The 26391-nt window shown below is 59.2% G+C and overlaps 1 protein-coding gene across 4 annotated transcripts in view; it reads right to left on the minus strand.

Annotated features, from left to right (window-relative positions):
- Positions 1-1316: 1316 nt before the first annotated feature.
- COL16A1 (collagen type XVI alpha 1 chain) overlaps positions 1317-26391 on the minus strand; it is a 49785-nt gene continuing 24710 nt past the window's right edge. For 2 of the 4 annotated variants that reach the window (XM_030326857.1, XM_030326855.1), the window contains 29 exons: positions 24038-24091; positions 23765-23797; positions 21760-21876; positions 21634-21675; positions 21456-21542; positions 20620-20664; positions 19704-19748; positions 17888-17941; positions 17254-17307; positions 16677-16730; positions 15020-15064; positions 14852-14905; positions 14479-14514; positions 14064-14126; positions 11673-11744; positions 11430-11483; positions 10766-10810; positions 10506-10550; positions 10149-10202; positions 9659-9712; positions 7497-7547; positions 7053-7142; positions 5538-5573; positions 5111-5155; positions 3991-4179; positions 3528-3594; positions 2651-2827; positions 2395-2472; positions 1317-1684 (listed from right to left, as the gene is read on the minus strand). In XM_030326857.1, the coding sequence (XP_030182717.1) occupies positions 1482-1684; positions 2395-2472; positions 2651-2827; positions 3528-3594; positions 3991-4179; positions 5111-5155; positions 5538-5573; positions 7053-7142; positions 7497-7547; positions 9659-9712; positions 10149-10202; positions 10506-10550; positions 10766-10810; positions 11430-11483; positions 11673-11744; positions 14064-14126; positions 14479-14514; positions 14852-14905; positions 15020-15064; positions 16677-16730; positions 17254-17307; positions 17888-17941; positions 19704-19748; positions 20620-20664; positions 21456-21542; positions 21634-21675; positions 21760-21876; positions 23765-23797; positions 24038-24091 (2043 nt within the window). In that variant the 3' untranslated portion in view covers positions 1317-1481. The remainder of the gene's footprint in view (positions 1685-2394; positions 2473-2650; positions 2828-3527; positions 3595-3990; positions 4180-5110; positions 5156-5537; positions 5574-7052; positions 7143-7496; positions 7548-9658; positions 9713-10148; positions 10203-10505; positions 10551-10765; positions 10811-11429; positions 11484-11672; positions 11745-14063; positions 14127-14478; positions 14515-14851; positions 14906-15019; positions 15065-16676; positions 16731-17253; positions 17308-17887; positions 17942-19703; positions 19749-20619; positions 20665-21455; positions 21543-21633; positions 21676-21759; positions 21877-23764; positions 23798-24037; positions 24092-26391) is intronic. The other 2 variants (XM_030326858.1, XM_030326856.1) reach the window with 1 other exon arrangement.

Consider the following 26391-nt stretch of genomic DNA (forward strand, 5'->3'; position numbering starts at 1 on the left):
GTTAGCTGAGAATTGCTGATGAGGGACGAAATAAGAATCGGCACCTCGTTAATCTAAAAGCATCATGGGAGACACCGAGGCGTGCTCCATTCCCCTGGCCACGGGCACACCTCTGCTCCTGGCAGGAGGAAAATAGGGCAAAGGTTCAGAAAAGCCATCAGTGGGCCGGTCCCCCGGCATTTGGGGCCCTACTGGAGGAGGGAGTTTTCAGAACTATGCTGGACATGCCAGCTCCGGAGAGATGACAGCCAGTTTGAAGGCTTCAGGCAGTTTGGATGAGCATCTAGACTCTGGGTACATTTCTGAGCCTGCTCTGTGATCCCTTTGAAGTTTATCCAACTTAAATAAACCCTCCAGAAAGCTGGGACCAGTAAAAAGGCTTTCTTTAGAAGTCCCTCTGGACGTGCCCTGTTGCTTTCTCACAGGGCAGTCAGCCCATCAGCACAAGAGATGTGAAAAAGACAGAAGGAAGAGGCTTGAGATGGAATGTTTCCATAATATTCAACTTGCTCTCTCTCTCTCGCTCTCTTTTTTTTTTTTTTTGTCTTCTTTTCTTCCTGGCCTTTTTATATATTGAGAAGGAGACGGCAGATAGATCACCAAATTCCCAGCGGACTTTGAAGACCCTGCGCTTAGATCTGATCATGGCTTGCCCATGACCCCTGTGCCCTTTCCGCCGATGCAACCTGTTTCTGAAGGCCTCGGCTGAGACGTGTGGGAAAAGCACCACACGCGTTAGATGAACAAGGTTTAACAAAAGATGCCATTTGGGGTCCAGGAGAGCTGGTGACAGGGCCATGCACCGGTACAGGCAGAAGGTTCCATTTCATTTCCCGGAGAAGCGGTCCCTGGTTGCCTAGGCCGGGGGCTGCAGCCTAGCTTTCCGCGCTGGGTGGCATTTCCCCAGGGGCAACGTGGATTGGCTCTGGGCCGCGCTCAAGAAGTCAGAAGGGTGGGCAGAGGGTGGGTGGGGAACTGAGCACTGGTTTCTCTCAGAAGCAAACAGGGAGGGGCCTTTATGAGCCATAAGTTGGGCCTTCATATCTGCTTTTGGCTCATTGGTGAGGACAGGCTGAGTGATGCCCCCACTCTGACTTTGAGAGGTGCGCCACGAAGGGCAGGACCCGAAGTCCACAGAGGACCGAAGCATGACTCGAAGCATCTAGAGAGGAGAGCTGAGCTGGGGGCACCCTATACAGCAGCATCCCACAGCTCCACGACTCCACTGGTTGGCCACAGACACGTGGGAAATGCCCTTTTTTGACCCTGGGACCACACGACAGAAGGGGGATGACAGAGAGGCAGGGGCAGCACCAGAGAACCCCACTGGAAGTGGGGTTGCATGTAGTTTTATTTATTTATTGGTAAAAAAATATTAATAGCAATTAAGGAACACAAAACATTCACAACCCATCACAGAGTCCTGTACGTGTCGGCCATTTATTCCCAATGGAATCCTTCATCTGACGGAGGCCGTGATTTCAGCCGAAAGGCCCCTTCATGTTTTTCATGGGCGGGTACTGCTCCTCCATCGGCATGGCCCCAAAGCAGTCAGAGGGGTTACAGTGGCCAGCCTTGCCTGGCTGGCCCATGGGACCCGGAGGGCCAGGGATGCCCGGAATGCCTTGCTGGCCCATGGGTCCGGTCGCGCCCATCTTACCATACCCTGGAGGGCCTTGAGGACCTAGGGAGGGAAGAGTCAGAGAGGGGAGGTCAGGAGACCCAGGCGACAAAGAAGAAATCATGGTCACGGTACCTAACACCTTGCGTTTGATAAATATTTGTCAGGCTGTAACAGGTTTTCACGGACACCTGATCTGATCCTTCCGTTAATTTAACAGTAACAACATTACTGGCTGGTTTTATTGGGAGCTTCCACGTGCCAGGCACCAGGCGAGTGCTTCTGATGCATAATTCGATGAATCTTCACGACCATTCCGTGAGAAAGAAACGATTACCTCATTTCGTAGATGAGGACACCGGCTCAGAGAGATTGCACACTTGGGAGTTCGAGTGTTCAGGGAGGCCGGGTCTCAGAGCCAGGCCGTCGGGCTTTGGTCACTTCTCTTTTAGGCCATGCAGCCTGACTCAGCGACCTTCTCAAGGTTCGACAGCCAGCGTGGCGCCGAGCAGGACATGAACTCTCATTCGCTGGCCCCACCATATCTGGCTGTCTTCCCCTGTGTCCTGCTAGCCCAGTTTAGGACCTGGGGACGGGCCCTGGGCCTCCTGCTCCCCTCCCCCCCCCCCCGCCCCCGGCACACACTGGCATTACCGTGATAGACCTGTAGTTATTTGAGGTTCTACACAACTATATTGTGCTGTAGAAGGAACATAAGGAAAGCAGATACCAGCTGCTTGAGATTCATGCTCTCAGATTCTGGCTCTTCCTACCTGGGGGGCCGGGGAGACCATTTTCGCCAGCCATGCCAATACCAATGTCCCCCTTTTCACCTTTGGTACCGGGCAATCCTGAGACAAAAGGAATAAAATAAGTCCTATTCCTGAGCGGAGAAATGACACCCCAGTGAGATTATTTGAAACACACACATACACACAAATATCATATTCGCAATGGACCTCATGCAATGCTCTTGTCTGCCCCAAAGAGTCACATGTGCACCTCGGGGGCACCGGAGGGCAGAGCTACCTCTCATTCCTGGCACACCCTGGCGTCCTTCTCTGCCGATCTGACCAGGAAGTCCTGGTGATCCCGGAGCGCCTGGCCGGCCCGGAGCCCCATCCTTTCCTGGGGGTCCTGGTCGTCCCGGAGCTGCGGCCATCTCCATGGGGAACTGCATCCTGGAGGTGTAATAAGCCATCCTCTCTGTAAGAAAGCACAGGGACAGGTCCCAGGGTGTCCCAGGGACGCAGACGGATGCAGACGGGCCACCAGCATGGAGTCCAAAGCCGCCTTTCTTCAAAGGGCAGTCAGAGCAAGGAACACGCCTCCCGTGCCCTCGCCTTCACTATCCTTTGCACGCTGGTCTTTCGACAGCACAGACCTGATCAGGGCCTCCCTCTTCTCCAACACCCTCATCAGTCTACCGCTGGCTTCACAAGAAGGTCCGGACTCCTTGCTTTGCATTCAAGGTCTGCTTCCCAAGCAAGATGGCTAGCACCATCAGGACAGGGGCCACGTTCTCCCCAGGCCCTAGCACGGCCATGCCGGATGAACAAGTGCACGGGAAAAAAGCTTAGAAGCGAAACCACACCAGCTAGCCTATGGCTGCTGCTTGCCCCTCTATTTAGAGCTCGCTTCATGCAGACTCGTTTGATTTCAGCTTTCCTGTCTGTCTCCTCTGCTGCAGTGGGGGCTCGGGGAGGGCAGGGAGATTCATTGTATCTCAGGGCAGAGCAGGTGATAAGGAAGGTCTGAAGCCTGATTGAACATATGCCTGTAAGTGGGCGAGGAGGGGTCTGGGGCGGAGGATTGGGCTCTAAAGGAAAAGGAGGCCAAGGCAGGGCAGAGAAACAGTGGGGAAAAGCCAGCAGCACCCACCGCCGCCCAGCCAGCTGCCAATTACCATCAAACATTTTAATGATCTCTTGTCTGATGAACCTCTTGATTTCATCATAATTCACCATGTCTCCCTGAGGAAAAAAAAAAAAAAAAGAAAAGAAAAGAAAAGAAAAGAAAACCTGCCTCAATTATCCTTCCAAGCCTGATACTCTCCCCCTGGGAATAGACTTTGTGGAAAGAAAGGATGAGGAAGGGAACAAAGCTTCTAGGAGCGTCCCACAGATACTTAATCCAAGGTCCTAACCGCCACCCCCCCCCCCGCCCCGAATTGGTGCATGACATTTTGCGGATCAGTGCATTTTCCTGGGGAGAGGGTTCCCACGCCTCCCGGCTCTCCCAAGCAAGGTTCAGAACCACCTATGTGGGAGTCATGCTCTTTCCCTCGGGGGCTTCTACAATGGTCTCTGCTCCACCCTGGATGCCTGCTCTGTGCGGCGGGGCCCCTGGCTGCCAGCCGTTCCCCTTACCATGGAGCCAGGCACCCCGGGCAATCCAGGGCTCCCCGCAGGCCCCGGAGATCCAGGGTGGCCTCTCTCTCCTGCAGGACCCGGTGGCCCAACAGGCCCCATGGAGCCACTCTTGCCGGGCCCACCAGGCATGCCAGCTCTTCCCTTCTCTCCTGCCTGGCCCTTCTGTCCTGAAGGTCCCGGATCACCCTACAAGGACAGGAAGCCATAACGAGCATTGCCAAGGACAATCAAGTCCACCTTATTATGTCTCAGCAATCAGCCTCTCTCTCTGTCTCTCACCCTCTCTCTCTCTCCCCATCCCCCCAGCCGGCCCCTGGCATCTTCTTCTGACTGTGGTCACAGCATCCTACAAGCTTGCCTGGCCTCACAGCTCCCAGAGCAGTCCGGGTCCTTCGAAAAGACAGAGTTCTTCATGCTGTTACTCCCTGTTTAGAAATTCTGATGCCTCCCAGCTGCCCTCAGGCTAAAGAGTTGATTCCTTGGCCAGGCATTCAAGATCATTCACGATGTGGTTCCCATCACCTCTTTTCCAGGTTCATCTCCCTGCCCTCGAACCTACAGCCATGCCTCACTGCTTATAAGTCTCTGCTTCAGCCACGCTGTCTTAGCCTTCCTTGCGTGGAATGCCCTCTCCCTCCTTCTACCCGGCTCACTCCTCCTGCTCAGCTGAAATGCTCCTGTCCTATGCACAGCCTCCCTGACTCCCCGGGCTGACTTGGGTGCTATGTCTAATCTTCCGTAAAGCTTGCCATGCCCTAGCATAAGTGTGGCTGGACGAAGTGAGTGGCTACTGTTCAGAGACCTCTGTTTAGCCAAAGCTGGGACAGAGGACCTGGAACATGAGAGGGAGCAGGTGCCAGCAGCATGAATGAATCAATCAACTGGTCAATGAGTGAATGAACTTGAGATTTCCACCCTCCCGATCGTAGCTAAGAAATAGGCCCCCCCGTGAGAAACTTTCACAGGTGAGGTTGCTGCAAATTCTGAGTTCTGCCCACTTTTTTCTTCCTGCCCACTGGCCTTCCTGCGTCTCCTCTCCATGGCTAAAGTCGTAGCTTGGAGCTGGCCTTAATCACTCGTGAGTTTTTCATCTCAAAACCAGCCAGTGCCCACTCACCTTTGGACCGGGGGGTCCATAAAGTCCCTGTTTTCCAGGGGGTCCCTAGAGAAAAGCAAAAGTCAGGGGTCAAATCTAGGCAGCATCTCTGAGCCGTCCTGGGGAGGCAGGTGTCATGAAAGGAGCACCTGCCACAACCCTAGGGCCCAGGCTATGTCCAGCTGAGCTCTGGGTGAGGAAGGGCGACAGCCTCCCTTCTGTTGGCTGACAGCTAGAAGGTAGAATGATGTCCCCTAGGCCATCATCGTGTTGGTTGGGTCCCTTGTCACAGACAAAAAGAGGTGAGAAGTCAGAATGAAAGGGCCAGCGCATGGCATATTGGAAGGCGTTCAGGGAGTGATTACTGAGCGAAGGAAGCAGGGTGGGGGCAAGGCGAGGGGCAAGCAGCAGCATCCCCAAGGGAAGGAGAAACCCAACACAACAGTACCTCTTTGCCAGCTGCACCGTCCGCACCAGGCTCTCCCTGTGGAGTAGAGAGCGGTAAAAAGCCATCAGCACCACCCCAGCATGGCATCTGGCTCCCCTCACCCGCTACGCATGCCCAGCCCCTGTGCCACGAAGGAACCATGATCCTCTAGCCCTCACCCTCAGCCGCTCTGGACACAGGCCATGGAAACTTAGAACCCCACCCCACACTCCGGCCTGTCCCGGAGCCCCACGCTGGCAGCCCGGGCCGCCTCCCTGACTGCGCTATGCAAGGGACAAGCAGACCGCGCCTGCCTGGCTCCTGGCTTGAGGTCCCAGAATCTCGCGGGATCCCTAGCTGTGAGTTTCTGTTACACGTTTGCCAAACAAAGGCGGTAATTGTGAACCTCTGTCCTCAGTGAGGTCCCGGAGACAGGCCAGGGTGGCCTGAGCCTGCTCCCTCCTCAGGACAGGACAGGCCACACACCCTGGGCCCAGCCTGCTTCTGGTATGATTGTGGGGAAGAGGAATCTGGGATTGCAAGGCAACTGGCAGATTCAGCTAGGGACCCTGGAGGCTCCTGAGCCTACAGGCAGGGAGGGACAGAGGCTTGGAGGGACCCGCCTGCCCCGGGGCCCTGGCGAGAATCCGAGTGAGTAGGTGAGACTCGACCCTCTAGGCGGATGCACCAACCATCACCCCCCGCACGGGCAGGAGCCGTCCGCCCCATTGAGGCCACCGGCTCCAGGGTCATGGCCACTGCTCCCAGAAGAAAATCCCCCGACCCGGGGGCTAGGAGACCTGGGCTCCTGCCTCAATTTCCCCAGGAGAGTTCATCCCTGAGACTGGCAATCCATCCACCTGATGTGGGTCAACTGTCTGGAACCTTGGAAAGAGGGAGTATTGTAGAGTGGCTAAGGACGACGCAAGTTCAGGAATCCAGCAGGCTTTTCCACTCGCTAGCTATGTGACGGTGGGCAACCTATTTAACCTTGCTGAGCTTTGGTTTTCTCATCTGTAAAATGGGAACAATCAGACCTACTAAACGGGATTGCGGGACGGATTAAATGACCAAATGTCAAGCACTTGGCTCACCATTCAGTGCATTGTCGGTGACCAACATGTCATAGGTCTTAGTACTAAACACTAGCTGAGACCAAGGACCGGTTTGCGAGTTGCCGAGAGGGCTGTGATAACGGCTCTGCATTTCTGGCTCCTGACATGCACAGATTCTCTGCGGTTACCGGAGAGCTCCCCCAGGGAGGGGGCAGGGCAGGGGCAGAACAGGCGCCAAGTCTCCCCGGCCTGACCCCTAGGGTGATGCATGGTCAGAGGCAGCGGCCTGGGGTGCGCTTGGCAAGCGCTGGCTACAGGACTTGTCCTTTCTTCCGGATGTGATGTGATCTCGTCGGGCTGCCATCTTCCCTGCTAACCGCCTCTCCTCCCCTGGAGACCCCAGATGCGTGGGGCTGTGCTCGACTGACAAAGCCAAATGTCCCTTTCCCTCGGGGCTGTGCAGTAAGATGTGGGGTCTTACCGGGGGGCCAGGGTGTCCAGGGGTCCCAGGCTGGCCTGGAAGGCCTAGCATGCCCCTTTCTCCAGGGGCTCCCCGGTCTCCTTTTAGGCCCTGGAGAGAAGGGAGGTGGGTGGTGAGAGGGGACGGGAGAGACGGCAGTGAACCCCACAGAGCAGAGAGGCAGGCGTGATTGTATGCCAGGGACCATGCACCCACCCCCCAGACCCTGTGGGGCAGGGTGGCGTGGCCTGAACCTGAGGCTGGGGCCTGTGATGGCCTCCAGCCCTCTCCAAAGGCCTTTACTGCATGCCACCTGGGGAGACCCAGGAGGTGGGAGAGTCTGAAGGCAGGGAAGGAGGGGGACAGGCACAAATTGTTCTCACCACCCCCCTCTGTGAAAGAAGCCCCAGCCAGAGTCCTGGGAGGGAGGGAGGGAGGGAGGGACGAGGGGAGTAGATCACTCACCACTGCAGAGATCCCAGCTGGGCCCGGCTGGCCTGGAGGTCCCGGTGGCCCCTAAAGAAACATGAAGACAGCGGGATGGAAAGAGTCTCCGATAATAAGGCCCCCCCAGGAGGCAGCGAGGGACCAAAGGCAGTAACAGGCCCAGAACTTCAGCAACTCCATCCCTCTTCCCTCAACCCTCCTTCCCTTCCGGTCTTGCACTTGAGCTTCTCCCAAAAAACTTGTGCCAGAGCTGACACCCGGGGGGGGGGGGTCCCCGAGCTCACAGGAACTTCACGCCTGCCGTGCACTGAGTGGTTCATCTTGGGCTGTGCCAAAGGGATGATCTGGAAACCACAGCCAGAGCCGAGGGTGGGGGGCAAAGGCCTGAAGGTTAACTATGTGGGCCTGAGGTCTTCGGAGGCCCTCCTAGCTCCTCTCCTCCTGTTCTGTGGGAGAAGCAGGGGCTCAACTTGAACCCCAGAGACCCAGTGGGTAAGCCTGGCCTCAGGCCTTGGGTCTCCCACTCTGCTGTCCCTGGAGAGCAGTGGGACTCAACACACAGAGTGCTGTCACCCTGCTGGGCTGGGGCGGGGCTGGAATGCCATCCCCATCTCTGAGTCAAGTTCAAGTTCAAGTCAAGTTGAGCTCTGAGTCAGCTCAAGTGCCAGCTCCCTGGCCAGAGCTACTCCTCTGAAGCCCAGGGCACACAGGTCTCTCTCCCAGCATGTCCCTCCACACTCCCAGATGGAAAGTTCTGGAGGCACGGACTCTGTTCCGCTCATCACAAGTCTTCTGGGGGCGGGAATGCCCGGCACTGGGACTGGCACGGAGCAGGGGCTGAAGCTGGGCAGACGGAGGTGAGAGGAGGAAACTTGTACCCCCTCTCCCCAGCCCCCCGATGAGTCTTCAATGGGATCACAAATCAGTGTGTGGCTCCTTTCATCTGCAGTGTGAACAGGGACTAGGCTGGACCTGGGGTCCCTAATCCGGGGCCGCTAGACCCCTTGAGATCCATACACGCACTGATGAGGACCCGAGAGTTCCTCTTTTTGATCATGAGCTATTTTTAACACTTCCAGAAGCCTCCTGGAAACTGTACATCTGCCACAACAGGGCTGCAATCAAACGCCAGAGTGTTTCCTTTGCTCAGGAACCCCATCAGCTCTAGCTGTCACACTGATCAAAGGCGCCCATAGGCAGCCATCTATGTTACTGAGGAGTAAATTCAGATGGGAAACTCATTATTGCTTAATAACTGTCCTCTCCAAGTCGTCTTACCTTTGTAAGTGCACCACCCATGCACCCAGCCGCCCACCCACGCGCAGGAGTCATCCCTGGCTCCTCTCCCTCCACCGCTCCCCCCCCGCCCCTCCCCCATCCAAGTCGGCAGCAAGTACTCCAAACACAGCCCATCTGCCACCCCAGCTCCACCCGACCATCCACCATCCAGGGACACCTCGGCTGCCACCCGTGCCCCTCGCCTCCTGAGGTCCTCCAAGGTCCGAGGTCGTCACCAGGTCCTCTGGAAGCATAGCTTTCTGGCTCCCACTCATGCCTTTCTCAAACTCCATTCCAGCCACGCTGACCTTGGAGCTCCCCGGACACACCGGGCCCCTCCCTGCCTCGGGCTCCTTGCGTCAGCTGCCCTCCCCCGCCCCCGCCCCCCGACTCCTGCCTGGACGTTCTCCCCCCAGACTGCTGGACAGATGGCTCCTTCTTGTCATTCAGGCCTCGGCTCAAATGCCACTTCTGCAGTAAAGGTTCCTCTAAAGGCGCCTCCCAGGCCCTCCCGGTGACATCACATGGCTGCCTGAAGCTTTCGCATTAATTTGTTTGTTTGTTGGGCCTGCGTGGAAGCTCTGGGATCAGGGGACCTTGTCTGTCTCGCTCCCTGCCACAGCCCAATGCTTGGAACAGTGCCTGGCATGGAGCAGGTGCTCAATTATTGTTTGTCGAATAACTGAATGATCTTTGTTTGATCAGTAAACTCAAATGTGCCCAGAAAATAAGAAAATGGCAGAAAGCCTGGGGACCACTGGATTAGGTGAGCCCAAGGCCCCTTACTGCTCTGTAGGGCTGCCCCTGTGGTCAGTTCTTTCAGGCCATCACCGGCTTGCCCACCCCAGCCCCAAGAGGATCCTAACTCTAATAGAGGCAGAGGCAAAAATGGTTTAACTCACAATATGGCCAGGGGGGCCGGGTCTTCCCTGAGGTCCCATGGCACCAGGCTCACCCTATAGGAGCCAGAAAAAAAAAAAAAAAAAAAAAAAGGCAATACAGAAACAGACTTACACACACAGGGTTGTTAGTGGGAAGGAGGCTGAGCAGAGCAGGTAGGACACCGATAGAGGAGCTGAGCTGGGTCCTGGCCTCCAGGCCCACGCTTTCTGGGGCCTCAGGGACCAGCCCTGCCCACGAGTATTGTTGGAGACAGATGTCAGAGCCCCCAGCCTGAGAAGGCCAGGCCTTGGTTTTTTAGGTGAGTGATCCAACAGCCTGCAGGGAGGGGAACCAGTTGCAGGAGGAAGGAGGAGGTGAAGGTGTGTATCTTGGGGCAAAACCTCCCCCAGAAGGCCCAGGAGGGAAGGCAGCCCCTTGGCCAGTAAGTCTTGGACTCAGCAGAGCCCCAAAGGCTGCCCGAAGGTAGCACGTATGGACCTCAGCCCTTACCTCTGCTCCTGGCCGGCCACTGCTGCCTGGGGGCCCTGGTTTCCCACAGTCACCCTGCAAGAGAGAGGGCCAGCTGGAACTCGACAGACCTCTACTTGGCTCCCCCAGCCCCAAGGCGACCCCACATCCGAGGAGTCCTGCCCCCTGCCCAGACTCTGGCCAGCAGCCCTCGGATGCTCTCGGGCTGGTGGACGGCAGAGCCTGACCCGATCCGCTAGGCCCCCGTGGTCTCAGGAGGCTTGGATGCTGGAATGGCGTCTCAGCCCACTGGTGCCAGGCTGCCATGTCTGCCCGGGGTCAGGCCTTGGGTATGGCTGAGAACACCTGCTTGGCAGAAGTCGCCAGGCCCTTCCTTACCTTCGGTCCTGGGAGGCCAGGGTGTCCCGTTTTTCCCTTGAAGCCCTGGAAGGAAAAGTGGGAGGCTGCCACGGCCCTCGCCTCAAGCAGAGGCGACTTCCCTTGCCTCCTTCCTCAGGTTGAAGGAATCAGACCCATCCAAAGTCACAACCTGGTCCCCAGCGGATCTGGATTCGGGCTGCCCACCCTCTAAGGCAGAGCCCGCACCCGTCAGCTTTGGGACCTCCCCGCTCCCAACTCCTTCCTGCAGCTCAACTTACCGGGGGTCCCATGAGTCCAGGAGGGCCAGCGGGGCCAGGGTCCCCCTGTGGAAGAGACCAGGGGCATTGAGACAGGATGAGCACTCATTTCCCACTGTCTTCCCTCTCGGCAGCCCCTCCCCCGGCTATCCCAGGATGGAGGGAATGTCACGGGAGGCAGAGGGAAGAATCCAAGCTGGGCTTGGTCTCTGACTGGCTGTGGACCCTGAGTGAATCCCAGCCCTCTCTGAGCCCCGAGTTTCCTTCTTTTGGGTACAGAAGGGGGTTGACTCTGATGCTCTGCCCTTTGCCATGTCGCATCCCTTTCACATTCCCCAGCAGCACCAGACCCAGGGATCCAGGGCTGCTCAGGTCCTGCCAGGTCTGCGGCCTGTTTTTCTGACACCCGGCCTAGTATCTTTAGTATCCTGAATTTCTGGATATAAACCCACCCCCTTTCACTGCCTGCCTTTGGTGAGACCCGGCTCATCCAACCTGGTTAAGGCTACCAGAAGAACCAAGGAACCAAGGCCTCCGGTGCCATCAGAGAAGGGGGTGTGTGGCCAGGAGCAGGTGGAGGGAAGGCAGGGGTGTGGGGGAGGGGATTCCGTTTCCTTCATCGGGGTTCCATTGACTTTGGCTCTTGGAGGAGGAAAGAGAAGGGAAAGGGTGCCCATCCTCTCACCCTCAAGCCAGGCTTGCCGTCCTTCCCATCGAGACCATCCAGGCCGGCAGGGCCCTAGAAACAGGAAAAAGGAATGTGTGCATGCCTGCCGGAGCCCCAGGAGGTAAGATACCTGACCCAGCCCCTCCACCCCGTCCACCGCTCACCCAGCTCCCACCCGGATTAGACACACACACATGCAGGCATGCATACACACGCATGCACGCCGCACGTACCTGGCAGGCCAGGGGGACACACACTCACCTGGATCCCAGGCGACCCTGGTGGCCCAGGGGGACCAGGCATGCCTGGTGGGCCTCGGATGCCTTCACTGCCCTGGAAAGCAGCCGACCCCCACAACACAGTCAGCAGGGCCTTGCCCACCACCACCCCCCCCAAGCCCCCACCCCCGGGGGATGAGGCCCTAGGCGCCGGGTTCTGATGATTACTGAAAGTCAAGACCACTGGTTTCCAGCCCCAGTTCTGCTGGATGTATTCCACACCACTCCCCCAGAAGGATCTGTCTTTGTCTGCAAAGCATCCATCTTTCTGCACTGTGATATGAGGAAGGGACAGAGCCTGTTCGGTCTAGCACCTTCTTCAGGGTTGACCCAGGGACTGGCACAGTGGGTGTGCAGGAACGTGTACTGACTGAAGGCATACATTCAGCGCGCGACGGTCCCCACAAAGTGCCAAGCACTATATAGCCTCTGATTCTTCCCTGTCCTCAAGGAGCTCACGGTCCACCTCGGAAGAGGGGGCCGCTCACTCTGGCCAGGGGTCAGGGAGAGTGTCACAGAAGTGTCACCAGATGCTAGACTCTGAAGGATAGGTGGGATTCGGGCAAGCGGACAAGTAGAAAAGAGCCTGCCGGAGGGAACTTCAGAGAACGATGCAGATTTGGAAGTGGTCACATGCCTGGCCTGGCCAGGATGTCTGGGGAGCCAGTGTGACAGGAGGGGTGGGAGGCAAGCCTGGAGGCTCTAGGTAGAGCCTGACGGGGGGTGTGCCCGGAACACCGTGCCAGAGTCTATCCGACAGACCAGTGCTTTTCACACTGTACTCCTCAGAGCCCTGGGGGTTCCTGGAGGAGCGTCAGAGATGGGGGCACAAAGTGGGAGCCCAGAGGGTGGGACCCAAGACCCTTGCTCCCGCCTCAGTCAGAGCAGCTCCACTCATATCTGATTGAGAGTTCACGGGAGCTTCTGTGTGATGACAGGGCTCAGGAACTTCAACATAAAGTCTGGGAACCACTGCGACAGGCACTGGGGAGCCACTGATGGTTCAAAGCAGGGGAGTGATGAGAACCAAGGTGTGAGCTAGAATGTTCACCGGAGAAGGGAGGAGGCAAGCAGCTTGGTGTGGAGGGCTGCTGGGTACCCCAGGGGAGAGAGGGTAGCTGCCCCGGAGCAGTGGCTGTGGAGCTGGCCAAGGGGAAATGATCTAGCTAGAGACACCCCTCACCCTCCCATGGTGGGGGGGGGGGGGGGGGGGGGGGGGAAAGCCCCCCGTGGCATTGCAATGCCATCGGCTACCAGGAGGGGTCAGCACAGCCCCAGAAAATGTCAGTCCCACAGGGAGTCAGGACAGAGAACCGCTGGCCAGAGGTTTGGGGATTCTCTGCAGTGACCAGCCTAAGGAGAGCAGGCAGTGCTGGGGTACAGAGCCAGCACGGAGGGCTCTGGCAGGGGCTCCCACTGAGAAGGGAGGTGACACCCACCACTGCCTCTAACGCGGCTGATAGGCGCGCTGGCTCTGGGGAGGCGGGGAGGCTCCTGGGGGGCTCACCTGGGCTGGGAGAGAAGTCTCAGCTCTGTTCCTATTTTGCTGTGTGCCCCTGGGACGCCCCTAACCTCTCTGAGCCTCGTTTCCTCACCGGGACAGTGAGAAGTTAGACCAAGGTGGCCCTTTCAGCAGTCCCTTCTAGCTCTGAGAGCTGTGCGGCGTGTGTTTTCAGAGGAAAGAGGCTCTGTCTGAGGTTGTAGGCCTCTTGCCTCTCCCTTTGGGTCATAAACGCCCCACCCCCACCCCAAGCTTAGAAGTCAATTTGGGGCCTCATTACACTACCCGGCCATCACATTTGGGGAGCCCAAGGGTTGGGCGGAGACAGGAGTGCCAGCCCCCAGGCCACGGCAGAGCTAGTCTCCAAACCCAGGGCAGCCAGCGCAGGGGCTTCTCAGGCTGCTGTCCTTCTGACCCTTGTCATCAGCTCATAGGCCATGCCTGGCCCCCCTGGGCCCCTGGGGACAATCTGAGCATGCTTCCTTCCTGCTATTGTCAGACCCAGAAGGCAAATGGCCAAGCTGCTCTGGCTTCAGGACTGTGGGGTTTCCAGTCTGGATGTGCTCCCCTCCTTCGCTCAGCTCCTCCCCCTCCCCCTTGAGCCCCCGCCTCTGACTACGCCCCCTGCCTCATCCCCACCAGGCGGGGACTCTGGCAGCACAAAGGCCAGCGGGTATCTTGGGCTTGGGGGCCACTGGTCTGTTGCCTAGAGGCAGCTGATGAGCCGAGGCTGGAGATCTCTCTCCCCACCCTCGACGTAACTGAGCCACTCCTTGAATTTCCAAAGGGCCGGTAGTGGGGGTGGATCGGGGTGTGGGAGCTGCATGGCTCAGACCTGCGGCGGCGGCCACCTCACCTTGGGGTCCTGCTCACCTTCTCCGCTTGTGGGCCGGGGGGGCCAGGTGCTCCAGCTTTGCCCGGGAATCCAGGAGGACCCTGTATCAACAAAGGAGCAGGCGAGGATGAGAGTGGGGCTGGGGCGGGGGGGGAGCTCTCCTTCCTTCTTCCACCTGGGTCTGCTTCACTGTGGTTAATGCGATGCATTCTGACTTCCTAGAAACACCACCCAGGAGCAGTACTGCTGGCTGGCCTGCTGGTCCGGGGCCCACCCAGGAGGCTCTGCCCTCCAGGTCCCGGCTCCTGGAATCAGGCCTGGCCACCCAGGCCGTTCCTCCCGTGCCTCTTCCCTCCCCTCCCCAGGCCCATCCTCGCCCAGCCTGGCCTGGTCAGGCCTACCCCTCCCAAACAGGATCACATCAGACAGAACTGGCTTTGTGTCTCCACTCACCGGTGGGCCGGGAAAGCCTGGCTGGCCTTGAAATCCCTAGAGGAAGAAGCGAGGGACAGTTTGCTGAGCCGCCCACTCCCTCCCGCCTGGCTGCCCAAATGGAAAGAGTGACAGGGTGAGGCTGCCTCGAGCCATGGGGCCTTGCCCTCCACTCTGCCCAAGATGACCGGCAGGTGAAACTCGAGCCATGAGCTGGGAGGTTGCAACACAAGGGCGGGTGAGGGCTGGAGGCTAGAGCTGGTCACCCCTCCACACATGAGGGTGGCCATCAGGGAGAGGACCCAGCCTCTGGGACCCCTTCCCTGTGCCCACCCCCACCCCCCAAGCCATCCCTCATGGTCAGGACAGCCAGCCAGGTCCTGTGGTCACTCACCTGGTCGCCCTTCTCTCCCGAATTCCCTTGGGGTCCTCGCTCTCCTCGGGGACCCTGTCGCCACAGAGAACAATGAAGCTAGAACCCAGTCTTTCTGCCCTTAGACCCCAGGGCTGGACCAGGACCAGGGGGCCCCATGGCCACTCTCCCGTCTCCTCCTTTACTCACTGCTGGGCCTGGGGGACCTGGGAGGCCTTCAGATCCTGGTGGGCCCTGGGGACACAAAGGAGCGGAATCGGTCACTCTGACTAGGGTAAGTGGGAGATCAGGGGACGGGGCAGGGGACAGGGCAGAGAGTAGATGCAGGGGACGTGGTGGGAGGTCCCTCCAAGCTGTCGGGACACTTCCCCCTGGTTCGCCCCGACTTCCTTTCTCTTGCCTGAGCTATTGAACCAGTCTTCTAACTAGTCCTGCCACCTCCTGGCTCACGTCAATCCGGCCAGCAACTGGCTGCCATCTTTTCTTCTCCAACATAGTTCTGATTATAACACTCTACTTGCTCCAAAACCTTCCATGGCTCCCCTCTGTCCCACTGAATGAAGTGCCCAATTTCCACCAGTGCTGGGTTTTGAGGCATCCCGTGATCTGGCACCAACCACCCTTTCCTGCTTCACTTCCCTCTCCCTGTCTTATTTTCTGCCTTGCTTGGTCAGACCGCTGTTCTCTAAACATACTCTATACATTCATACCCCTGGGCCTTTGCACAGCTGTCTCCTCTACCTAGAATGCCTGCCATTACCCCCATCCTTTCCAGGGCCTTTAAAACCTTACCCAGGGATTAGATGGCTCCAATCTCTTTCCGACGTGCCCCCACCCAGGGCCTCCCACTGTGGGATTCTCCGGGACAGATAGCCACGTGTCTTCCCCGCCCTCAACTCTATTCAGGGCTGTGCTCAAACACCACCTCTTCGCACAGATCTCCCAATCCTCTGCCTACTGGCGCCCCATACACCAGTCCAGCCCCTTGCCCTGCTCTATCTTCTCTATTGCTTTCTCATCATTTATGTGTATTGGCTTATTCATCGGTTATCTGCCTCCCTCGCTGGAATGTGAGCTCCCTGCGGTGAAGGGACACGAGTGCCTGTTTTGTTCACGGCGGCACCCTCACAGCAGAGCCTAGCACCCAGAAGGCCCATGAGAAATGTCCGTTATTGCATAAATGCACGTGGGGTTTGCTGTATCCCACCGGGCCCCGATGTGTGAACAGAAGATAAGACTAAGGTTTGGCAGGTTGGCCACAAACAGACTTGGGTTCCAGCCCAGGCTCTGCCCTAACTCGCTAACTAGCTGCAGCATGCTGGGTGAGCCGTGCCACTTCCTGAGCCTCAGGGATACCCTCATGGATGTGATGTCGTCGCCTGATAACAGCCCCAGCTCCTGCCCTCACCCAGGCTGGGAAGGGTCGCTCAGGGCTTGCGGGGTCAGGCTAGGCTCCACGCTGGATCTGGGGTTCCAGGCCTGCCTCTCCCCAGGCTGTCCTGCCCGCCTGCCTGCCTTGGCGGGGCGGGGCGGGGTGGGGGGGAAGGAGATTCTCCTGCCCACCGACTCCAGGCTCCCTGCCCCTTGGCAGCCGCGGCCAGCCAGCCCCCAGCCCGTCTCCGCGAAACCTGCCGGGATCCTCCTTCCAGCCTCCCCTCCGCCTCCGCAGCAACCAGCCTGCGCTGCCTGCTTGAGCTGCAGCTGGAGGGACTCAGGGGGGCAGGGAAGCAGGGGTCCTGTCTCCCCCCTTCACAGGCTGCTGGGAAAGTCTCCTCGGGTGGAGGTGGAGGCGGGGCAGGGACTGCTCCCTTCGGATCCCTTCCTCCTGCCCTGAGCTGAGACTCACCGATTCTCCTTTCTCTCCCGGGGGCCCGACGTAGCCCCGCTCCCCCTTGATGCCCTGACAAGCAAGCAGAGAGAGAGCTGAATTAGCCCCGTGGCCCGCCCGTCATGGCGCTAATGCGAGGGGTGGAGACTGCAGCTGGCACAGGCTGGCACTTACAGGCAGGTGGCACCAATGACGACGGCGGGGGGAGGAGGAGGGGGGCTGCTTCCCACCCGCCGCTGTGGCCCCCAGTGGAAAGCGGGACCCACCCACCCAGCAGCCTCCTGCATGGGTTTGGCCTCCCCAGCTCTCCTGCCCCGCCCCCACCCCCCAGGGGCAGATCTCAGGGCTGGGGTCTGTGTGCTCTGAGAATCTGGCCTTCTGTGTGCAGCGGCTGCAGCAGACTCGCAAAGTGGAGGGGCAGGGCCAAGCTGCACTACCAATGGGACTTTGGGGACCTCTCCAGGGACAGCCTGGCAGAGGGACAGGCTGGTATGCTTGGAAGGGAGGGAGCTGCTGGGGGATGCCCCAGCCTGGTCCTGTCCTGACCACCATCCCCAGGCTCTGCTACCTCCAGAGCCAGCATCCCCTTACTCACAGGCAGTCCTGGGGGGCCCATGGCACCTGGGTAACCAGGCTGCCCTGGAGGACCCTACAAAGAAAGGTAGACGTTATGAACCCCTCCCCGGGCAAAAAGCGTAGCCGTAGCCAGGATGCCTGAGCTGCCAATTCGGGAGGCACACACACCCACCCCAGGACAGCCACCACCTCGGACCAGTTCCCAAAGGCCCAGGTTTCTTTGGTCGAGACCGCCACTGCAAGGCTGGGGCTGGATGACAGGTGCCAGCCTGGCCAGGACCCTGGGAGCTGAGGCAGAGGAAAAGGCCCAGAGCAGGGAGGATGAGGACAGGGTGGTGGGGGGGGGAGGGGGGGGAGTAGGGTATGGAAGGAACAGCTAAATGCTGCAGGAGGAGGGAGGGAGAAGAGCCCCCAGGATGCTGCTAGAAGCCAGGGGGCAAGTCTGTTTGCCCCTTCCGGGGGGAGTCAAGGTACAAGGAGATCAGCCTCCTTTGATCCCAGGGTGGGGGGTGTGAAAACCCCCCAATCTGAGGGATCAGGGGCAGAGAGTTTCAAAAGGAGACCCCTCCCCTCTTCCACTCATCCCTGGGGGCCCAACTTTTGTCTCCCCAGGGTTCCTGATCCGTCTCCTTCCCCTGTCAGCCCCCTCTTACCGGTTCCCCCTTCTCTCCTGTCAGGCCCCTGAGGCCTCGCTCTCCTTGAAGACCCTTGGGGAGAAAAATCATGAGAACCTACAGGGGAGGGCAGTCCCCACCCAGCCCCCGACTCCTTCTCCTTGCCCTGCAGCCTTCTGTCCCCGGTCCGGGCAGAGTTGGGCTTTCCTGATGCCCTTCCTAGGGTCCCTGGCAAGGTGACCATGGGGTGTACCCCAGAAGGGTAATTGTGAGAGGTATAAACTCCCACCTAGGGGTGCCTCTCAAGAGCATACCCCCAAGACAGGTAACTACAGAGATATGCACCCCCCCCCGGTAGGTGACCCTCAGGGGGTACCTGTCAGGCAGGTGACTGTCATCGGTATGCCCTATTTTGGTAACTGTCTGGGGTGTACCTTTAGGAGGCTGACACGTGTGTGCTCCCCGTGAGGGGCAGCTGTCGGGAGTGGCGTCCCTACAGTGACGTTCCTCTGCCAAAATGTATCACCGGATACCCAACACTTACCTGTACGCCCCCCAGCCCCAGCCCCAAATCACCTTCTTTGAGGGGTACAGGGGAGAGGCACGGGAAGGCCCCCCGAGCACACTGCTCCCTCCAGAGCAGTCCCTGTCACTTTTTAGGGTGGAAAGGGATGTCACTTTCAGTCAAAGCCAGAGCCCCCACCCCGACCCTTGTGGGTTCGCCACAGCCTTAAGGGGCTGCGTCTGCCCCTTCTCCCTCACGCCCTCGAGAGACGGTGCCCACACCTTTCCACAACACAAGACAGATGGCTAGACGGACAGATGGCCCCTTCACCCAAGCAAGCAGAAACAGACAAGGTCCGGCCAGGATGAGGACATGGGGACAGATGGAGCTGTGACAGGAGGGGCCCCGCTCCCTGAGCCTCCATCACCAGGCCCGGGAGGAGAGGAGCCAGGCCCCAGGAACACCAAATCTGACAAACAGGAGGTTAGTTTCCGTGACCCAGGAGGGAGCAACAGTGACGATGGGGACGATTTAAACACACTCGTGACGATGACGGAGGCAGGGCAATTAACGACACCTGGCGGGAGGGGCAGGCCAACGCACCGGGCACAGAGGGGCAGGGCCCCACGACACCCAGAAACCCAACCGGCTGGCGTCACCTGCCCAGCCTTGGAGCAGACCGGGCCCGGAGCCAAGGGAGAGGAAAGGAAGAGGAGGAAGCTGAGAGTTTCCTCTAGGACGCTGGGCGAGGTGCGAGCGTGGCTGCCTTCGGATCCCCGGGGCGCCTCTGGACGGCCCTGCCAAGCAGCGGGGTGGCAACCTGTGCCAGCCTGCGATGTGAAGCCCTAAAGCTTTGGCATCTCTGCCGGGCTCTGTGCCAGGCGCCTGGCAGGGCCCCAAGAACTACTTCCAGCAAATCTTCAGCCAACAGCAAAGGTGGGAGAAGCAGGAGGCAGAAGTGGGAAGGGAGGCGTAAAGAGGCCCCTGGAGGCACCGGCTTCAAATAAGAAGGTAAAGCAGGCCTGGGGGTGGGGGGTGGGGGGGCAGTGACGTGGGACTAGGGGAGAGAAAACGGAGACTGCAGGGGAGGCGGGTGGAAGAGAGAAGATGAAAGAAAGCAGGAGCAGGGGGAGAAGGGAAGAGGGAAAGGAGTCAGAGACTTGGGAGGATGTCCAAGCCGCTGGGACCTGGCGGGGGGGGGGGGGGGGGAACCTGTGTCGTTACGTGCCTGCAGGGGACGGAGACAAACATGGAGGAGGGGCAAGGCCTCAACAGGAAGGGACACAAGCAAAAGCCACAGAGACCTGGCTGGCGGGGGGAAGGGGAGGTCGAGCAGCGCTAGGTTCTTACAGGCAATCCGGGGGAGCCAACAGCACCAGGAAAACCTGGGGGGCCCTGGTGGGAGAAACAGGCAGGTCACAACTCACAAGCACAGTAACCCTGGACATAGTCGGGGGCAGGGGGTCATGGGGAGAGGAGGTCACAGGAATATTTCCAAGGCAGCTGGAAAAGAGACTCAGTGAAGGCAGCCGCTCCTCCCCTCGGCTCCAGGAAGAATGGCTCCGCCGTCGGCAGAGACGAGAAACAGCCCCCAGAGTCCCCCCGAGTCTAGCTGGACACCCTTGCTGGAGAGCAAGCCCATCATGCCTGCCACCTGACCTCCACAGGCCCCCCGCCGGGTGGCTCCCTGGTTCTAAGGTGGCTCCCACCAGCCACTTGTTCTCCAAAGAAAGCATTTTCGGTTCTTCCAGACTTTTCCTGGTCACTTCTATTTTCCTGCCATAGCGACACCAGACATCCCTGGTCTGGCCTTCGTAGACCTGTCCTAGAGATGGCCCCACAGAGCAATGCAGCGATGCTGGCCCCTGTAGTGACTGGTGTCACGGAGGCATGAAGAGATCTGGCCAGGTTGCCATACACTTTCCTGGCAGCCGAGACCATGAGCCAGAAGCTCATGCCAGGGCAGCCTGGGTCCGTGGTGCAGGACACTGCGGGGACGGGGACAGGGAGACACGAGTGTGCCCTTGAGGGCCTCCCCTAAGCAGGACCACAGGCAAAGTGGGACGGAGCAGGTCAGTTCCAGGGGATTCGATGGTGGGGGGGCCACAGTCCCCACAGATGCTCTGATGAGGGAAAGGAGTGGGCAGCAGAATCCCCCTCTTTCTGCCCTGCCCAGTTTCCCGGATACAAGGCAGTAGAATGGTGTCTGGGCGTGGTGACCCCTTTGAGAGCTTCTCAAGTGGGCCAGGAAACCACGGATACTTACAATAGGGCCTGGAGGACCCGGGGAGCCCCTCATGCCAGGCGGACCCTGCAAAGGAAGCCAAGGGAAATGGACGGAGAGGCCCGGGCCCCACCACAGAGCCCCAGGGTCTCTGCAGCCTTCCTCCCAGCTCACCACGGCCAGAGTCAACAGAGGCTGGTAGATTTCAAAGCGGGGCCATTCAGCTGACGTTAAACCTTTCGTTCAGTTCATTCAATCATCCAACACACACTTACTGAGCAGCTATTATGTCCCAGGCACTAGTCCAGGTGCTGGGGACACAGCAATAAAAGGAACATAAAAATCCCTGCCTTGTGGCACTGACAACTCTAGGGGAGAGGTAGGCAAGAACAAACAGAACAGGGGCTGACTCGTGCTCAGTGGATACGTGTGGACTGTTCCTAAACGAATGAAGCACACGGTATTCCGAGGGTGACACGTGCACTGCACGAAGGGGACTAGGGTTTCTAGGGACGGTGTGGGGCATGGTCAGCTTTTTGAGAGGGTGGTCAGGGAAGGTCTCCCTGCAAAAGTGATAGTTGAGCAGAGGGGGTCGGGGGGAAGGGACGAGCCCTGGAGAAGAGCTGCGGGCCGAGGAAGCGGCTGGCAGGGGCGGAAGGGTGTCCTACGGGCCAAGAGCAGCCAGCGTGCCACCAGGGCCAGGGGCTCAGAGCCGCAAGAGGCACCGGATGACCTGACGCTCGGAGACCCCTGAAGGAGCCACCGGAGGGCCCAGGAGGACATCTGGCAGGAATGAAACTGCCCCTAGGAACTGAGGGCCGCTTACATGGAGACGCCAGCCCCCTGGGGGCCCTGCCCAGATGAGGGCCTGGTCCTACCTCTTCTCCTCTCTGGCCGGGCAGTCCTGGAGGACCGGGCAGGCCAGGACTTCCAGCACAGCCAGGATCCCCCTCGCCGTTGTCTCCCTGGAGTGGGATGGGGACGGTGAGCTGAGCGGCCAGGGCCCTCCCTGTGGGGCCCGGGGCACGGGCAGGAAGCGGGCACGGGTGCACTCACCCGGGCCTCCTCGGCTCTGGGGCGCTCCCGCTCTGTGAAGCACTGAGGACAACAGGAGACCCTCCGTCAGGTGAGGTGGCCGGGCGCTCTCCCCTCACCAGGCCGCCCCTGAACCCGGCCTCCTACCCGGGCACAGCTGTCCAGGCCTGGCACGCCGGGAATGCCCTGGTCTCCCTTCTCCCCTTTTTCCAGGAGCGCCACCGGGTGGGCCGTCCGCCCCTGGACACAGTCCCCGCAGAGGCTCTGACAAGAGAGAGGAGAGGGCAGTGGGGCGTGGGTCCCAGAAGGCCAGGGCGGGCCGAACGGGGGAACCCCACCCTGAACTCAGCCAAGGCGCCCTGCCCGGCAGTCGTCCCCCACCCCCCCGCCCACACTCTCTCTTTCCCCAGCCACATCCCTGTGGCGGCTCTGTTCCATCCTCAGGGGACCCAATCCCAACACTGGCTTTGAGTTTTCTCCAGGAAGCAGCTCTGTGGGGCCAAGCCAAAGCCACTTTCCAGACAGGCGTGTGGGAGGAGGCGGAGGGGCCCGCAGAGGGACCATCTGTCCCGGCTGTTCCTGCAACCTGCACCCACTGTGAGGACACGCCGTGAGGATTCAGGCTGAAAAGGCCGGCCCCAAACACCAGCCTCTCTGCCCAAGGGAGCAAAGGAGCGGCTGCAGGAGCCAGGCCCTCTGCAGACACCCCGCGGGATGGGGTCTGCCCTCCTGCCCCAGCAGATCCCGACTGGCACGGGCTCCCCAGTTCGCCCACCCCTGGGGGGGGTGTCCCTGGACCCGTCGTCAGGAGCCCCCCGCTCCACCTTCACTGTTCGCTGCAAAGCCCGGGGATGATGGTTGTCACTGACTCAGCGCCCGTGATGCCAGCCATCGGAATAGGCCTGTGCACATTATCACATTCAACCCTGACAGTGCAATGAGGCAGGTAATCTTATAAGCATTCCGGAGATGAGAAAGCCGATGCTCAAAGAGACAGTGTGACTTGTCTCAGGTAAGTGGGAGCCTGTACTGGGCATTGCTGTGCTGAGGCCAGAGCTGGCACTCTGTCCACGGGCCTGGGTTTCCTCCGGGGTGGCATCTGAGCCCTTCTCCAGACCACACACGGTTCCGGTTTGGGGTCCTCCACAGAGCACGTTGACTAAGAAGCCGTCAGGTGACATGTTACACAGAGTCGTGCAATCACTTGCCCGGGGGGCAGGACTTGGGGGAACGCTGGGCTTGCCAGGAGCCTAAGGGAGAAGAACTGGGGTTTCGCTGCCACACTCCCCTGTGGTCAACCTATAGCTGCTGTCAGGAGGTTAACTGCAAGCTGCTTCTGGAGACATCTGCTGTCCAGAGCAAGGGCCGGCCAGGCAGTCCTCATGCTGTGGTCTGACCAGGACCCACGGGGGGAAGTGGGAGGTCCAGGGCACTGGGTAGTCAGTGCTAGAAGGGAGGGGCCCCAGAAGTTGCTGGGCTGGAGGAGAAAAGAGACCAGCCCTCATCTCCACAGGTGACTGAGCGAGGGAGGCCCGCGTCACCCTCGGTCCAGCCCAGCTTGGGAGGCCCGGCCAGAGCCCCCAGTGAGATCCTGATGGCCTGGCACAGGCCAACCCTGCCAGGACCCCAAGTCCCCTCTCTTGTGCCACTGGAATTGTTCCTGAAATCCCATCACCTCCCTGAATTCTTTCTGCATTGACCAGAGGACAGCTGAAGCCTTCTTCCAGGCCCTCAACCCAGTCCCGTCCAAACATATGCGACCTTTGCAGCTCGCTGCCTGATGACCCTTATAACTGCACTTGCACCCTCCTGCTGTGCTCTAGAAGCTGCTGGACCCTGCCCCGGTATGACCAGGGTGGCACAGGGCCTCACTGGTGGCTCCTGTGGGCAGGCTTTGCGGCAGGAACTACCCACAACATCCATCACGTGGGTACCTTCGCGGGATTCCTTCACACACTCATCCAGCAGGTAAAATGGAGGGTCTGGCAGCAGCCAGGCGCCGTGCTAGGCCCTCGGAGACGGGTGCTTGGAATGCACATTCCCCACAAACAGCTCCGTCTGTAGCTCCCCTGTGCTGTGCTGAGACTTCCTACGATAATCCCCTCAGGAGACTTCCCTGCCAATTCCTACCCCTCCCCGCCTACCCTCTTACCTTAAGGAGGTGCTGTTCAATTGGTAAGGATCCCTGCAAGAGAGGAGACAGGAGGGCTCCAGGGCTCAGGCAGGTGTGGGGAAGGGGGATGGAGACTTATGGGATCAGGTAGAACCTTGGGAAGCCCTGTGCCACCCCGGCTTCCCCCTGCCTGGCACAAGGGAGAGAAGAGGGTCCCCCTGCATCTAAGGGAGCTGGCATGACAAGTCAGCCCCGGGAGGGGCAGGGAAGGGCAGGGAGGGGGCTGCCCAGTGACGCCTGGCTGGGACCTACCAGTTCGGCCGTTAGCCCAGGCTGTCCGGGCAAACCGGTGTTTCCAGGCACTCCCTGCAGCCAAGAAGAGACACGAGTGAGCGGGCTCTTCTTTTGAGCCCGAGGGCCACCCTGCTTCGTGCCCGCCACCCCCACTGCCTCTTCTCTTCCCGCAGAACCGGGGGCCTGGCTGGCATAAGGCTGGCACCCATTCTTAGCTCAAAACCTCCAGACTGTTCGCAGGGAGAGCCGAGGAGGCCCAGAAGGGTGACCCCCAAAACCAGTCCGATGGGAGTTTTTCCTACATGTTAGAGGGGCATCAGAAATCAGGCAAAGGGGCTTCTGCACAGTAAGTAACGGCGTTTCTTTCTTGCACACGTGTCCTCTGTATTCTCCTTAATCACGGTCTTCCTGGCCAGCTAGGTGCTATCACCTCCAACTTGGAACCAGAGCAACGAATTCAGAGAGGGCAAGTAACTTGCCAAAGGCCACAAGACGAGCAAAATGCAGAGGTGAGGCTCAGAGTCAACCCCTCCCTTAAGCGTGATCCCAGCACCTTCCTCAAAAGACATTCCCTGGAACACAGCAAGGTGGAGGCTTGGGAGCCAGTTGGTGTGAACCCCAAAACCGCCTGGGTAATTTCTGGAGGGCTACTTGGGAAAAAGAAATCTCTGTGCCTCAGTTTCCTTAGCTGCGACACAGGGACAGTTTCTGGTGAGGCATAAAGGAGCTCACACGAGAGGTTTGCCGCCCAGACTCCCTGTCGCCCCTGCAGGCTCGCGGTGCACATTTGCATATTAAATACCCCGTGGAGGCCAGGAGAATGTTCCCTTTTCAATCCCCAGTGCCCGCCCGGCACAGAGGAGGCATGCATTAAATACGTGTCGAGTGAACGCACTGCTGCTCGCCCTGCTCTCCCCACACCGGGATTTCCTTGGCCCGTCCTGAGAGCTGGCCTGCCTTCAAGTCCCGGCTTCCGGTGACAGAATGCACCGCCTTCCCCGGCGAGCCCGCCCTATTTCAGCCCAGGCTCTAGCGAGGCCCGAGGCAGACTGGGGTCGGCCTACCTCCGGCAACCCCTGTGCCACTCGTTCTGCGTCCTGAGTGAGTTACCGGGGTCATGTGCTTAGGACAGGGCCTGGCGCGGGGGAAAACACCTCGAACCCATTCGTGATCATTATGCACCTAAATCATTCACCCCTGCTCCCCTCCCCACTGCCCGTGTGTTACTTCAAGCCGGATACTTGGTGATTTTCTTTCCTTGCCCTCCTGGAACCAAATGTCCCACCTGTTGTCCTACTGTTAGGAGCCAGAAGCTACGCACTCACTAGCTACTAACTGTATGGCCTCGGGCACATTGCTTGACCTCCCTGCCTCAGTTTCCCCCGCTGGGAAACGGATGGGGATTACGTGGGATTACATTACTTGGGCAAGTACATGCTGTCTATCTCTGGGCCCGCTTCTGGGCCTGAAGACAGGAGCTGCCGGGCCTCCCTTCCCTGAAAGGGCTGCAGGGCCAACCTGGCCAGGAAGACTTGCACCTTGCCTGGCACGGGGCAGGTGCCTATTAGTGGCAGCTTGGCTTGGTCTACGGCACTGGCACCAGACGAGGACTCCGGTGCCTGGGACCAGACTCTGCAGTCACTCTTTCTGCCTTGTTCCCCCAGCGTGGCTTGGCAGGGTTCACACTCCATCAGCGTGTTAATGGGTCACTTTGAAATGACTCTCATGCTTCCCCAAGCAAACTGCAAAAGACCCCTGCGGACAGATTCCTGTTTCCTGGTGGTGCCGCAGGATGCGGGGACACTTGGCAAATGTGTGGCTGGCCCGTGGGGGACTGAGAGTTGGCTCTGGTGCTGAGCTCTTGATGAGACAGAGAAAATTGGATCCCGGCAGAGACTCCCATCAGCCATGGGGACTCACCAGAACAGATTCTCACCCCAGGGTGGCAGCGGGGGATGTATAAAATCTCCAGGGCAGGGGGAGTCGTTTGTAAGAAGCTTCCATGGGATTCTGCTCTGCATCCTCAGCAGAAGCCTAGGACCTTCAGGAAACGTGACCTGGTGTGCAAACCCTTGGGGAACCGTCCTGCGGGGCAGCGGCAGGGGGAAGCAAATGTTCTGTCCTGGGAAGCCCTGTCCAGCGCGGCCGGTTCCTAGCTGGATGACCTCAGACAAGATATTTCACCTCTTGGAACCTGTTTGCCTCGCTGCGACTTGGGGATAACACCACTTGCCTGTTGGAGTTGATGTAAGACTCAAACGAACGAGACTACGGACGTAAAATAATAGAAGTCATGGTCCTAATGATGGCTAATGCCTTCTAAGCATTTACTATGTGCTAGGACATATGGTCCCACACATTTCGCGTGCATT

The sequence above is a fragment of the Lynx canadensis genome, chromosome C1 (genome assembly GCF_007474595.2).
Source record: "Lynx canadensis isolate LIC74 chromosome C1, mLynCan4.pri.v2, whole genome shotgun sequence".
NCBI lineage: Eukaryota > Metazoa > Chordata > Mammalia > Carnivora > Felidae > Lynx > Lynx canadensis.